The sequence below is a fragment of the Bubalus bubalis genome, chromosome 1 (assembly GCF_019923935.1).
Source record: "Bubalus bubalis isolate 160015118507 breed Murrah chromosome 1, NDDB_SH_1, whole genome shotgun sequence".
NCBI classification, from domain to species: domain Eukaryota; kingdom Metazoa; phylum Chordata; class Mammalia; order Artiodactyla; family Bovidae; genus Bubalus; species Bubalus bubalis.
This window is the reverse complement of record NC_059157.1, coordinates 63,812,795-63,827,113: the sequence shown is the minus strand read 5'-3', so window position 1 is coordinate 63,827,113 and position 14,319 is coordinate 63,812,795. Positions and strand designations below refer to the sequence as shown.

The window sequence follows — 14,319 nt, the reverse complement described above, 5'->3', positions numbered from 1 at the left end:
TTATAAGCAGGAAAGCACAACTTTAACATGAAAATATAAAGAAACATGTTTAGGTAGAATGGAAAGGAGCTATACTAGAAGCCAGAAGGCAACTTCCATAATCAATTGTTATTTAAGAAAGTCACTTCTCAACTTAGGATTTCCCAATAGCCTTGAACTGGAACATCCCTAAGGATATAACAAAATCTAAGTTACTAAGAGTTCACATGACTGTTTCATCTTATTACTTTGAACAAATACCACTTTAGTTCCAATTTGTTAGATGTTTGAGTATTCACTTCTGTAGAGACAATAGGACCATGAAGATATTTAGATATGCCGATGGACTAACTCACTTAAGGCAAGTACTTAAATACAAATTCCAAGGGAAAGTTCAATTCCTTCTACTGGAGTTTCCCTTACAACTGTACCTGTCACTAATTTTTGAGGTCATTTAAGTCAAATTAACATCTTCAGAAAATCCTTTTTGGTCTTCCCAACTAGATGTGACTCTTGAATTCTTAGTTACACTTGTACTTTTCTGATGTCACTTAGAGTATTCCATCGTGTATTATATTTATATTCATATGTGATGTTAAAAACTTGTTAGAAGTTTGGATAAAAGAAAGACATTTAGTACATTTTCTTAATTCTCTGTGTGGATTAGCTAAATATTATTTAATATATTCATGCTACATTAATTTGGCTTTTTATTTTAAAATTTATTAAAGTACTACACAATTGAAATTATTAAATAGGTATCTTCCACAACCCTATGGGGAATTATAGGTTAAATGATAATTCTTTTAAAATATCTTTGAGAGTTCTTGGAATTAACCTCAAGAGTCAGCTTCAAAATTTGTAAGTTAAGCATTCAGTGAGTTTTTGTGAGCCATTTGGTTTCTCCTACAATGTCCATCTAGCCTTTTATTCTGCTTATTTCTTCATGAACTGAACCTAACCTCTGCCCCTCAAACACTCCAACCTCCAAAGAAGTCATAGCGCTACTTCTCTTCCAAAGGGAAGTAGTGTTGGGTTTTGATGTAGAGACAGCAGAGATTGCAGAGAGGGTAGAACTTTCTGGAAAACTAGAGGGCCCTCTCCAAAAAAAAAAAAAAAATACTATTCTAAGAATCACTTTGTGAGTTTGTGGGTGCATATAAAATTAACTGAATCTGGTAGATAAATATCAAAAGTTTTAGATTGAGAATGGTGCAAATTCAGCCAGGTTCTCTCAATATTAAAGAGCAACATTATTTTCTGAAATTCAACATCACAGGAAAGATAAGGAAATAAGGACAATTTTACTTTGAAACACTGAAATTACTTTTATTTTAGAATAGGTTTATAGGCTAAATAAAATGCAGATATCCCAAAGACTTAACATACTTTTGAAAATTGAATCTATAACTATTTTCCTCTCTGGCATAATATTTAGAACTGTATCACAGCCAATTTGTTTCTGTTGAATGTTTCTGTGGTATGCAAATAAAATAGCTATGATACCTAATATGTATAAAGCATTTTTCATATGCCAGGCATTTTCCTAAGATTTTAAAAAACATATTAATTTAATGTTCATAATATTCCTCCAAAGTCAGGTTCTATTGTTATCAACCGACTTTCCAAATGAGGAAACTGAGATAGATGATGAGATGATTAATAATGATGAGTCATCTAACAGAGTAGATTTAAATGGCAGAGCTCAAATGTAAACCTAGCTATGACTTCAGGGTCTCTATTTTAATGATCCTTACTACTATACAGTGCTAGCTAGTCCCCAAATATTGGAATGATTATGATTTCATTGAGAAAGGCCAACAAAAAATACTTTCTTCATCTCTTCTAGCTCTTTTGTGACTCCTCCATTTCTGAAATTTTTGTTACTCATCTCATATCCCTGAATGTTCTGGACAAATGGGTCTCTGCTGAGCACCCCAAGCTGCTGCCCTGTTCCAGCACCAATGTCTCCACCAGTTGCTTTTGTTTCTAAGAAGAACAGAGAAACGGAGCATTGACAATACAGAGATTTCAAAGCAGGTGCTCCACCAGGAGAAACTTCTTCAGAAAGACTCAGAGTTAAGGGGCTTAGCTGTTCTTCCCTAAAGCAATGTTAATTCAAAGTTTATCTGTTTCATTTAGGCCTACCTGTCATTTAAAGTGAAAGTAAAGAACAAAAAAAAATCCTGCATGGATAAGAGGAACAGCAGGAAAGATTTAATTCCCTTCCATCTCAGAGGCAGGATGTCTGACACATAAAAAGCAAGCTGGAAAAAAAGTACCCCTTGGAGGGGAATGACTGCTAGATTATGAAATCACCGGTATGAGACTTGGGAAGGACCTATTAAGGCCTCTCATCCGTTCTTATTACTCTGCTGCCTCTGGTGGGCTCTCAACTGCTCTGACTCATCTCACTTTAAGTAACTCCTGCTCCACAACCTTCTCCTGAGACTGCATTTCCAACCCGACTATTTAAAACCTCCACCTGACATTCAACCTGTCTCACTTTGCTCAGTTTCATCTTATTTCTTTTGTGATTTAATCTGTTGGCAAGCCTAAATAATTTTTCTCCTCTAATGTACTTATAGTCTTCAAATATCAGTGGAATGATTTTTCTCTCTTATTATGATGACATAAAAGGAGAAAATGATAATTTGAACATCAAAGATTTCGACTACATAAAAGCCATCTGTCAGAGTCAATAGATATAGGTGCTTTCTGTACTTCCCTCTAACTACTCTTGTCCAAGTGTGAGAGAGAATTTTTTTTAAATTATAGTTAAGGGGAAAAAAATGGTCAAATTATTTGACTGTTTTAGGTCAGGATTCTCTAGAGAGTTGGGGGTGATTATCACTTGGGGGTTAGTCTTCAACTTTGCAGATTACTAATTATCCCTAGGGGACCAGGCTGTGGGAAATCAGTGATTCAAAGGAGAATAATTATGCATAAGATGATGCATATCATAATATTTAGTTTTAAGCATGTAAGTCTAATGAGATTGGCCATCTATGCAGAGCATATATATATATTTTTATCCATAGGGTCACACTGGTTAACTAATTTAGCAGGATCCTGTTAACATTATTTTTAGATTATATCCAGAATCTGACCTCATATCACCACATGTGAGTCCCATGGCCTCTTTTCTGGATTAAGTGATAACTTTTCACTGGTCTCCTTGACAACTCTCTTGCCCTTCCATAAACTGTTTTACCAATCAAAGTGAATCTTCTCCTTCCTACACTTAAATGTCAGTGGCTCCTCACATCACTGGGGAAAAGGGCAGAGCCATGGAAGACTCATTATTATCTAAACCCCATTGGCCCTGTTGATTCTGTTTCAGCAATGCTGGTTTCCTGGCTTTCCTTCATGCAGGTCAGGCATGCGTCCTTTAGAGCCTTTACTCTGCGTGTTTCCTATGCCTGGAGTAATCTGTATGTCCCTTAAAGTTTTGATTCAAGTATCACTTATTGTTTCAATGAGACTCAACCTAATGACTGTATTTTAATTTGCAGAAACACCTCAACATCTGCCCTCCCCACTGGCTTTACCAAGCTCTGTATTTTCCCCTAAGTACTCATTAACATTAAACAGACGCCCAAAATGTAATGATTTGTGATGCATAGCGCTTATTTCCTGTTTTTCTTTGCTATAAAATGTGTTCCGTAAGAGAAGAAAATCTGGTTTCTTTTATTCACAGATACATCCAGAGGTCTTGACTCAAGAAAATACTTCTTAAATAAAGGAGTGAATGAATGCTTCGAGTGGGAGTTTCAATGATTTCTTAGAGAAATAGATCAAAAGCAGTCACATTCCTGTTAAGAAATGCTTCATGAACTGTAATTTGTGTGAACTGTATTTTGTTATCCTGGGGTGCATTTTCTAAGGAACCAGGATTATTCAGATACATTTCTACTATAAAAAAGGTGCACTCTTACTAGCTGTAATTTGCGATCGACATTGGATCAGCTAGTTATTTTCAGGTTATTAAAACATGGATATCGATCTATGTAATATGTGCTGCTATACTTAGTTGCTCTGGAGAAGGCGATGGCACCCCACTCCAGTACCCTTGCCTGGAAAATCACATGGACAGAGGGGCCTGGTGGGCTGCAGTCCATGGGGTTGCTAAAAGTCAGACACGACTGAGTGACTTCACTTTTACTTTTCATTTTCATGCATTGGAGAAGGAAATGGCAACCCACTCCAGTGTTCTTGCCTGGAGAATCCCAGGGACAGGGGAGCCTGGTGGGCTGCTGTCTATGGGGTCGCACAGAGTCAGACACAACTGAAGTGACTTGGCAGCTTAGCAGCAGCGTACTTAGTTGCTCAGTCATATCTGACTCTTTGCGACCCCATGGATTGTAGCCTGCCAGGCTCCTCTGTCATGGGGATCCTCCAGGCAAGAATACTGGAGTGGGCTGCCATGTCCTCCTCCAGGGGATCTTTCCAACCCAGGGATTGAACCCAGGTCTCCTGCATTGCAGGTCAATTGTTTACCATCTGAGTCACCAGGGAATATTAAATTACAAAGCACATGTGCTCAGGCTATTTTTATGTTATAAGCAATTTCATATAGTCAATCACTTATTTAAAAATGACATATTGAGTCAAAACTGTAGACATTCACTCATTAATTAAAAATAATTTTACATGTTAGTTATATTCTGGCACTGAAAATGCACTAGCATCTCAAAGATGAAAAAGACAGGGTTCTTGTTCCTGAAGAGAACATTGTGATGAAAAGAAACAAACAAGTAAGCAGATATAAGGTCATGTGATAGGAAAAATAAAAGAGGTGCTTTAAAGCTTAATGGAAAGGAAGATTTTAATTTGGAAGTTCCAGAAAGGCTTTGTAGAAATTGTGATGTGTGATCCCAGTCCTCAATACCTAGAACCATGTTTAGTTAAAAGAAGCATTTAATATGTGTTTTTTGAATCGAATTGAAATTTCAATAGTAAAACGTATTATAGGATTGATTTTGTCTAAGAAAATCATCTAAAGGCATGAATTTCTATTCTGTCCTTTTTCTAATTTTCTTTGTTTTTTAAATGGGCTTCCCTGGTAGCTCAGCAGGTAAGATCAAAAGCAATGCACCTGCATTGCTTTTTTGAATTGAATCCACCTGTAATGCAGGAGACTCCAGTTCGATTCCTAGGTCTGGAAGATCTGCTGGAGAAGGGATAGGCTACCGACTCCAGTATTCTTGAGCTTCCCTGGTGGCTCAGCTGGTAAAGAATCCACCTGCAATGCGGAGACCTGGGTTCTATCCCTGGATTGGGAAGATGCCCTGGAGAAGGGAAAGGCTACCCACTCCAGTATTCTGGCCTGGAGAATTCCATGGACTCCATGGGGTTGCAAAGAGTTGGACATGATTGAGCAACTTTCACTTTACTTTGTAAGATCCATATTACATCTGGATTTGTAGTTAGATCTACTTCTGCTTCATTGACAATGCTAAAGCCTTTGATTGCATGGATCACAAAAAACTGTGGAAAATTATTAAATCGATGGGAATACCAGACCATCTACATATCTCCTGAGAAGCCTGTATGCAGGTCAAGAAGCAACAGACAGGGCATGGAACAAAAGATTGGTTCAAAATTGGGAAAGGAGTATGACAAGGCTGTATATTGTCACCTTGCTTATTTAACATATATGCAGAGTAAATCACTGAAATGCTGGTCTGGATGAATCACAAGCTGAAATCAGACTCTTGGGAGAAATATTAATAACCTCAGATAGACAGACAATATCATTCTAATGGCAGAAAGTGAAGAGGAACTAACAAACTTCTTGGTGAGGGTTAAAGAGGAAAGTGAAAAAGCTAGTTTAAAGCTCAACATTCAAAAACCATTAATATCATGGCATCCAGTTCCATCACTTCATGGCAAATGGCAGGAAAAAAAGTGGAAGCAGTGACAGATTTTATTGTCTTGGGCTTCAAAATCACTGAGGACAGTGACTACAGTCATGAAATTAAAAGACACTTTCTCATTGGAAGGAAAGCTATGACAAACCATGACAGCATATTAAAAAGTAGAGACATAACTTTGCCTAAAAAGTCCATCTAGTCAAAGCTACAGTTTTTTGCATCATGTATGTATGTGAGAGTTGGACGATAAAGAAAGCTGAGCACCAAAAAACTGATGGTTTTAAATTGTGATGATGGAGGACTCTTCAGAGTCTCTTGGACAGAAAGGAGATCAAACCAGTTGATCCTAAAGGAAATCAATCCTGAATATTCATTGTAAAGACTGATGCTGAAGTTGAAGTTTCAATACTTTGGCCACCTGATGTGAAGAGCTGACTCATTAGAAAAAGACCCTGATGCTGGGAAAAAATAAAGGCAAAAGGAGAAGGGGGTGACAGAGGATGAGATGGTTAGATAGCAACTCAATGGACATGAATCTCAGCAAACTCTGGGAGGCAGTGAAGGACAGGGAAGGCTGGTGTGCTGCAGACCATGGGGTCAAAAGGAGTCAGACACCACCTAGTGACTGAACAACAATAACAAATATTATGAATACATGCATCCAAGGTATATGTAGTTGGTCTCTTCACTACAAGTTCCTTATTCCTTAATAATCCCCAATAATTTCTGGTGTTCTCAGTCAAATTTTATTATCTTAATGTTAATATTTCCACCTGAAATCCAGTTCTAATATCTCACTTATGTGACAAATATACTTACAAAACATCACCTTTCCCTTCAGTTCAGTTCAGTTCAGTTCAGTCGCTCAGTCGTGTCTGATTCTTGTGACCCCATGGACTGCAGCAGGCCAGGCTTCCCTGTTCATCACCAACTCCCAGAGTTTACCCAAACTCATGTCCATTGAGTCGGTGATGCTATCCAACCATCTCATCCTCTAGGACCATGCTTTAGAATCAGATCTTCCATAGTTTTTCTGTTATGGTCTAAATGGTGGTCTCCCTCCTGCCCTCAATATGCTGAAACCCTAAACCCCAATGTGATGAGAGTGGAAATGGGTCCTTTGGAGGGTAATCTTTTCATGAAGGTGAGCCCTCATGATGGTATAAGTGATCTTGTAAGAAGAGACAGGAGAGATCTCTCTCTTACATTCTCTCTCTCTGCTACATGAGGATATAGTAAGAAGGCTGGTGTCGGTGAACCAAAAGGAGGGCTCTCATCAGAACCACACCATGCTGGCATTCTGACTTCGGACTTCCTGTCTTAGAATTGTGAAAAATAAATATTGATTGTTTAAGAAAACCAGTCTCTAGAATTCAGTTACAGCAGCCTGAACAGTCTAAGAAGGCTTATCAGAAGTAAACTTGCCTCGTTATCTGTATTTCAAGATGGTATGATATTGATCTATTGAAAAGTCTTAAAAAACTAATTTCAGCAAAGCTGCAAGGCACAAGGTCAATATGCAAAATCAACTGGATTTCTATATACTAGCAGTGAACAATGAGAAAATGAAATTACGGCATAGTAGACCAAAGCTCAGAAAAGTTAATTACCTCCCACAAGTCCACTTAGTTAATAATAAGTGGCAAATCTAGGGTGACAGTCCAAGTCTCTTTGTCTCTAATGGCCTGTGTTCTTTTCAACATTTCATGAATATATAGGGTAAAAAATATATTTCTTGAAATACTTTTACTTGCCTAATTGATACCATTTTCAGTTAAATTCATTTTATTAGGAATGATTAAAAAAAATCTGAAGAAAAAAAGGTCTTGCATTTAATACTGCTCAATTTGAACTGTGGAACAAGATGCCACAGTTTTTTCTTGGTTTCTGAATTAAATATGAATTATACCTGACTCATTGCCAAAAGTGTGGTCAAAAGTTGGTCCAGTAGATGGAGGAAAGGTGCTTCCCTGAGTCCTTTCCCACTCATTGTCATCATTTAGATCCTGGATCCAGAAACAGAAGCCATCTTCAAAATTACAGTTGATTTTCTCATAATCTGTAAATTAAAAATTTGCTTCAAATTGAGTCAACAATATGACTAATTATAATAGATTGAATTGAAAATAATATATACTCATACAGTTTATAATCAAGTGGCATGCACAGAATTATTTTTCTTAATTAATGCTGGCTGTTTAATATGATTTAGTTAAAAAAAAAAAAACAAACACCAGCTTTTGTTGCCAACAGTGTTAATATGTTTCTTATGCCTCATTAGGGCTTTAGCCAAGACAAGCCTTTTGTTCTTATTGTTCTTTAAATTTTATAGCTTACCTCTGTTGACTTACCTGCATAAACTCTGTCCCATTTTTTTCTCCCCCTATCTATTTACTAAATTTAATACTCTGGTCAAAACTGAATTGATGTGGAACAGTCTCACAATTAGTTTTATGCTAATTTTAAATCTTTGAATACTTGCAGTATATAAAAGTTTAATTTAATTTTTCTATTGTTATATATTTTTTCAAATTGGTTATTTCATTGTTTTGAAGGATGTGAGTGATTTTCTGAATTCTCATTTCTTTCCAAGTATCAAGTGGAGAAAGGTATACGTAAGAGATACTCATTGAAGAAACTTGCACAATGAAATGGGTAATGATCCTTTTCTAAAATATTAGGTTCTGTTGCTTTTAAAATTCCACCACAGCATTAAAGTACTTGAAGATTCAAAGGCTAAGGAATAAACAGTACTTACTATTAAGCTCTTTGCTGTTAAATGCAGTGTATGTTACTTTGAAGCCAATATAATCACTTTCATCAGATTGTATAAGAAAAGTGGCAGTAACTTGATTGGAAAAAATCCTAATTATGCCAGGATTATTTGACCAGAGAGAAGCTACAAAAAAAAAAAAAAAAAGAAGAAGAAGAATGTTATATGTACATATGTATCTATTCACTTATCTATTGATGTGTTCATCATTCATCTATCCATTCATCATTCTATTGATCTATCAATCTTTTTATCTGATCCTAAGGTTAACTGAAAGCATTAGTCCTAAAATTAATTTATTTGAAATAAAGTGTCCCTTGTTCTATTATAATAATGTTTCAAATTAGAAGTACATAAGTTAAAAAGTTATGAAACAAAAAATGACTTTAATACTATCAGTATTTCCCATGCTATACTAACAGGGGCTAAACTTCACCAAAATAATAGAAATAAGGGTATCTGTTTGTCTCTTTATTTACATAACTGTAGGACTTGGACTGCAAGGAGATCCAACCAGTCCATTCTGAAGGAGATCAGCCCTGGGATTTCTTTGGAGGGAATGATGTGAAGCTGAAACTCCAGTACTTTGGCCACCTCATGCAAAGAGTTGACTCATTGGAAAAGACTCTGATGCTGGGAGGGATTGAGGGCAGGAGGAGAAGGGGACGACAGAGGATGAGATGGCTGGATGGCATCACTGACTCGATGGACGTGAGTCTGAGTGAACTCCAGGAGTTGGTGAAGGACAGGGAGGCCTGGTGTGCTGCGATTCATGGGGTCGAGAAGAGTTGGACATGACTGAGCGACTGAAGTGAACTGAACTGAACTGAGGACCTTAAAAAAATCCTAGGCAACTTACGTATTGTTTCTACAACTTAAGTATTATTTCTACAGAATTTTATATTGATCTTGTGTGCTGTGCTTAGTCGGTCAGTCGTGTCCAACTCTTTGCAACCCCATGGACTATAGCCTGCCATGCTTCTCTGTCCATGGGATTCTCCAGACAAGAATACTGGAGTGGGTGGCCATGCCCCCCTCCAGGGGATCTTCCCAACTCAGGGATCGAATCCAGGTCTGCCACATTGGAGGCAGATTCTTTACTGTCTGAGCCACCAGGGAAGCCCATATTGATCTAGTCACTTTTCTATCTTAATTCTAGCTACAAAAGATATTATCTTTCAAAATCTTTGATTCTCACAAATTTATATAGTGCTTGAGAAATAAGTACTCACATGATGATTTTTAAAAAGCATTATTATATAATATTTTATTTTTATAAAAATTTGTTTTTAGCACATACATTCTCAAAGAGGGTGATATTGCCTCTTAGCTGGTAAAAAATTATAAATGGTAAAATTTTTCTCAGGGGCAGAAGAAAAATTCTTAGTTTTTATAATTGTTAAAAAACTATAAGTGGTAAAATTTTTATCAGAAGCAGAAGAAAAATTCTTAGATATTCATACAGTACAGGTATAGACAATATCTGAAATATTAAAATTTCATGGGTGAACAGCTAGGGGGAAAAAACATCTAAAAAGTTTCTTAGTGGGAATAATAAAATAGGGTAGGAAACAGTAGCTTAAATTTTAGTGTAACAGTTTGAACTGGGTATCAGATTCAAGTTTATGAAAGTTATTATGCTTACAAGTTGAAGACAAAGCATCACTGTTACTTATTGAGTTCCAAAGAAAAATACTTTCAAAACTACTGAAAAATTTTGTGCTTATTGTGTAGAAATTAGTGAAAAATGTGATACATGCATGACAATTTCAGTCACATCTAATGGAAAGAAAGCCATGGATAAGCTTTCACTTATATCTTACTCTTTTTCCCAATAAAGTTGTATGTCATTCTTTCAGTATTTTCTCATGAAGAATTACATTGGTTATTTGGATTCCTTCTACTAGCATATGTAACTGTGCAGTCTAAATGGTTGGGCTTCTCTGGTAGCTCAAATGGTAACGAATCTGCCTGCTATGCGGGAGACTGGGGTTCAATCCCTTGGTAGGGAAGATGCCCCAGAGAAGGGAATGCCAACCCAGTCCAGTATTCTTGCCTGGAGAATTCCATGGGCAGAGGAGCCTGATGGTCTACAGTCCATGGGGTCGCAAAGAGCTGGACAGGATTGAGCGGCTAACACACACAATTCAATGGTTCCCATATTGAAACTTTATGTAGTCCTTAAATATCTAGTTGCTTAAAGGATGTGAATATTTAAGAAATTTTGCTTCAAACCTATCTGCCTATCTTTCTTGCTTTCTTTTCTATAGCAATAAAGGTTTTGGGGAAAATGACTTCTGGTAGGATCTGACTGTGGCTATTGGTTCAATAGGGACTTCCCTCGTGGCTCAGTAGTAAAGAATCCGCCTGCCAATGCAGTAGACGTGGGTTTGATCCCTGGGTCAGGAAGATACCCTGAGAAGGAAATGGCAGCCCATTCCAATATTCTTGCCTGGGAAATCCAATGGACAGAGTAACCTGGCAGGCTAATGTCCATGGGATTGCAAAGAGTTGGACATGACTGAGTGACTAATATACCCACACCACAATGTGATTATTTTTGTCATAAGACAAGTTGACAATTCAAGACGAGCCTCAAGAAGATCCATTATGTTTATTACATATCTTCAGCTATACTGTGCCCACTTTTGTGTGATTCAGTTTTAAAAACATGGTCTTAAACTATAAGCTCCAATACTAAGGATATGATAATAACAGTCCTTTGGGAATGGAATAACAGCTAAGCATTTAGGATATAAAGAAAAGAGTAATAACTACACACACACACAAAATGAATTTCTGAGAGTGGCAACTTGAAATTACTTTCAACATTCTCATATAGGCAGTTTTTGTTGTCTTTCTTTGCAGATTCATAAATATATATCTATGTATTTTTAATAAAATATTAACAGAATATTTATCATCTTCTATAATTTTAATTATAGGGGACTGGAATGTAAAAATAGGAAGTCAAGAAACAAATGGAGTAACAGGCAAATACAGAATGAAGTAGGGCAAAGGTTAATAGAGTTTTGCTAAGAGAATGCACTGATCATAGCAAACACCACCTTGCAACAACACAAGAGAAGACTCTACACAAGGACATTACCAGATGGTCAACACTGAAATCAGATTGATTATATTCTTTGCAGCCAAAATGTAGAAGCTCTATACAGTCAGCAAAAACAAGATCGGCAGCTGACTGTGGCTCAGATCATGAACTCCTTATTGCCAAATTCAGACTTAAATTGAAGAAAGTAGGGAAAACCACTAGACCATTCAGATATGACCTAAATCAAATCCCTTATGATTATACCATGGAAGTGGGAAATAGATTTAAGGGACTAGGTCTGATAGAGTGCCAGATGAACTATGGATGGAGGTTCGTGACACTGTACAGGAGGCAGTGATCAAGACCATCCCCAAGAAAAAGAAACGAAAAATGCAAAATGGCTGTCTGAGGAGGTCTTACTAATAGCTGTAAAAAGAAGAGATGTGAAAAGCAAAGGAGAAAAGGAAAGATACACCCATTTGAATGCAGAGTTTGAAAGAATAGCAAGGAGAGATAAGAAAGCCTTCATCGATGATCAGTCAAAGAAAGAGAAGAAAACAATAGAATGGGAAAGACTAGAGATTTCTTCAGGAAAATTAGAGATACCAAAAGAACATTTCATGCAAAGATGGGCTCAATAAAGGACAGAAATGGTATCTACCTAACAGAAGCAGAAGATATTAAGAAGAGGTGGCAAGAATACACAGAAGAACTGTACAAAAAAGATCTTCACAACCCAGATGATCATGATGGTATGATCCCTCACCTAGAGCCAGACATCCTGGAAAGTGAAGTCAAGTGGGCCTTAGGAAGTATCACTACAAACAAAGCTAGTGGAGGTGATGGAATTCCAGTTGAGCTATTTCAAATCCTGAAAGATGATGCTGTGAAAGTGCTGCACTCAATATGCCAGCAAATTTGGAAAACTCAGCAGTGGCCACAGGACTGGAAAGTTTCATTTTTCAGTCCAATCCCAAAGAAAGGCAATGCCAAAGAATGCTCAAACTACCACACAATTGCCGCACTCATCTCACACGCTAGTAAAGTAATGCTCAAAATTCTCCATCCCAGGCTTCAACAATATGTGAACTGTGAGTTTCCAGATGTTCAAGCTGGTTTTAGAAAAGACAGAAGAACCAGAGATCAAAGTGCCAACATTTGCTGGAGTATTGAAAAAGCAAGTGAGTTGCAGAAAAAAAATCATCTATTTCTGCTTTATTGACTATGTCAAAGACTTTGTGTGGATCACAACAAACTGTGGAAAATTCTGAAAGATATGGGAATACCAGACTGCCTCACCTGCCTCTTGAGAAATTTGTATACAGATCAGAGAGCAACAGTTAGAACTGGACATGGAACAACAGACTGGTTCCAAATAGGAAAAGGAGTACTTCAAGGCTATATATTGTCACCCTGCTTATTTAACTCATATGCAGAGTACCTCATGAAAAACCCTGGACTGGATGAAGCATAAACTGGAATCAAGATTGCCGGGAGAAATATAAAAAATCTCAGATATGCAGATGACACCATCCTTATGACAGAAAGCGAAGAGGAAATAAAGAGCCTCTTGATGAAAGTGGAAGAGGAGAGTAAAAAAGTTGGCTTAAAGTTCAACATTCAGAAAACTAAGATCTTGGCATCTGGTCGCATCACTTCATGGCAAAAATGGGGAAACAGTGGAAACAGTGGCAGACTTTATTTCCTGGGGCTCCAAAATCACTGCAGATGGTGACTGCAGCCATGAAATTAAAAAATGCTTTCTCCTTGGACAGAAAATTATGACCAACCTAGACAGCATATTAAAAAGCAGAGGCATTACTTTGCCAACAAAGGTCCATCTAGTCGAGGCTATGGTTTTTCCAGTAGTCATGTATGGATGTGAGAGTTGAACTGTGAAGAAAGCTGAGCACTGAAGAATTGATGCTTTTGAACTGTGGTGTTGGAGAAGACTCGCGAGTCCCTTGGTCTGTAAGAAGATGCAACGAGTCCATCCTAAAGGAGATCTGTCCTGAGTGTTCATTGGAAGGACTAATGTTGAAGTTGAAACTCCAATACTTTGGCCACCTGATGCAAATGACTGACTCATTGCAAAAGATCTTGATGCTGGGAAAGATTTAAGGTGGGAGGAGAAGGGGGAGACAGAGAATGAGATGGTTGTATGGCATCACCGACTCAATGGACATGAGTTTGAGTAAACTCTAGGAGTTGGTGATAGACAGTGAGGCCTGACATGCTGCAGTCCAGGGGGTTGCAGAGTCGGACATGACTGAGCGAATGAACTGAACTGAACCATTTCAATACCCAGCACTGATAACAATTAACACTAATGAATTTAATATTGTAGCTTTATAACTACAACATAAAGAAAACATTTTTTAACTATCCTGTTAATTTATTCTAATTTACCCTGATTCCCATACTTACTTGGAAATAAGTATTTCCAAATACTTCCTACTGCTCTCTATACTGTCTGTCTTTATGAAATGCCCATCATCCTCTGAAACTTTCCACAAGAGAACTTTTACATCATGACTTTATATAAAAATGACTGAAAAATGCCTTTAAAATTTGTTTATATTGACATATTCCGAATCAAGTATGTAATAGCTATTTTATGGTGCTGGAAACTTGTATTT

At 37.2% G+C, this 14,319-nt stretch overlaps 1 protein-coding gene across 1 annotated transcript in view; it reads right to left on the bottom strand.

Annotated features, from left to right (window-relative positions):
- Positions 1-14,319, bottom strand: part of TMPRSS15 (transmembrane serine protease 15) — a 144,192-nt gene that overhangs the window by 82,252 nt on the left and 47,621 nt on the right. Inside the window, exons 9-10 of the mRNA XM_044939908.2 lie at positions 8,614-8,754; positions 7,765-7,914 (exon numbers count right to left, since the gene is read on the bottom strand). Coding sequence (XP_044795843.2) covers positions 7,765-7,914; positions 8,614-8,754 — 291 coding nt within the window. The remainder of the gene's footprint in view (positions 1-7,764; positions 7,915-8,613; positions 8,755-14,319) is intronic.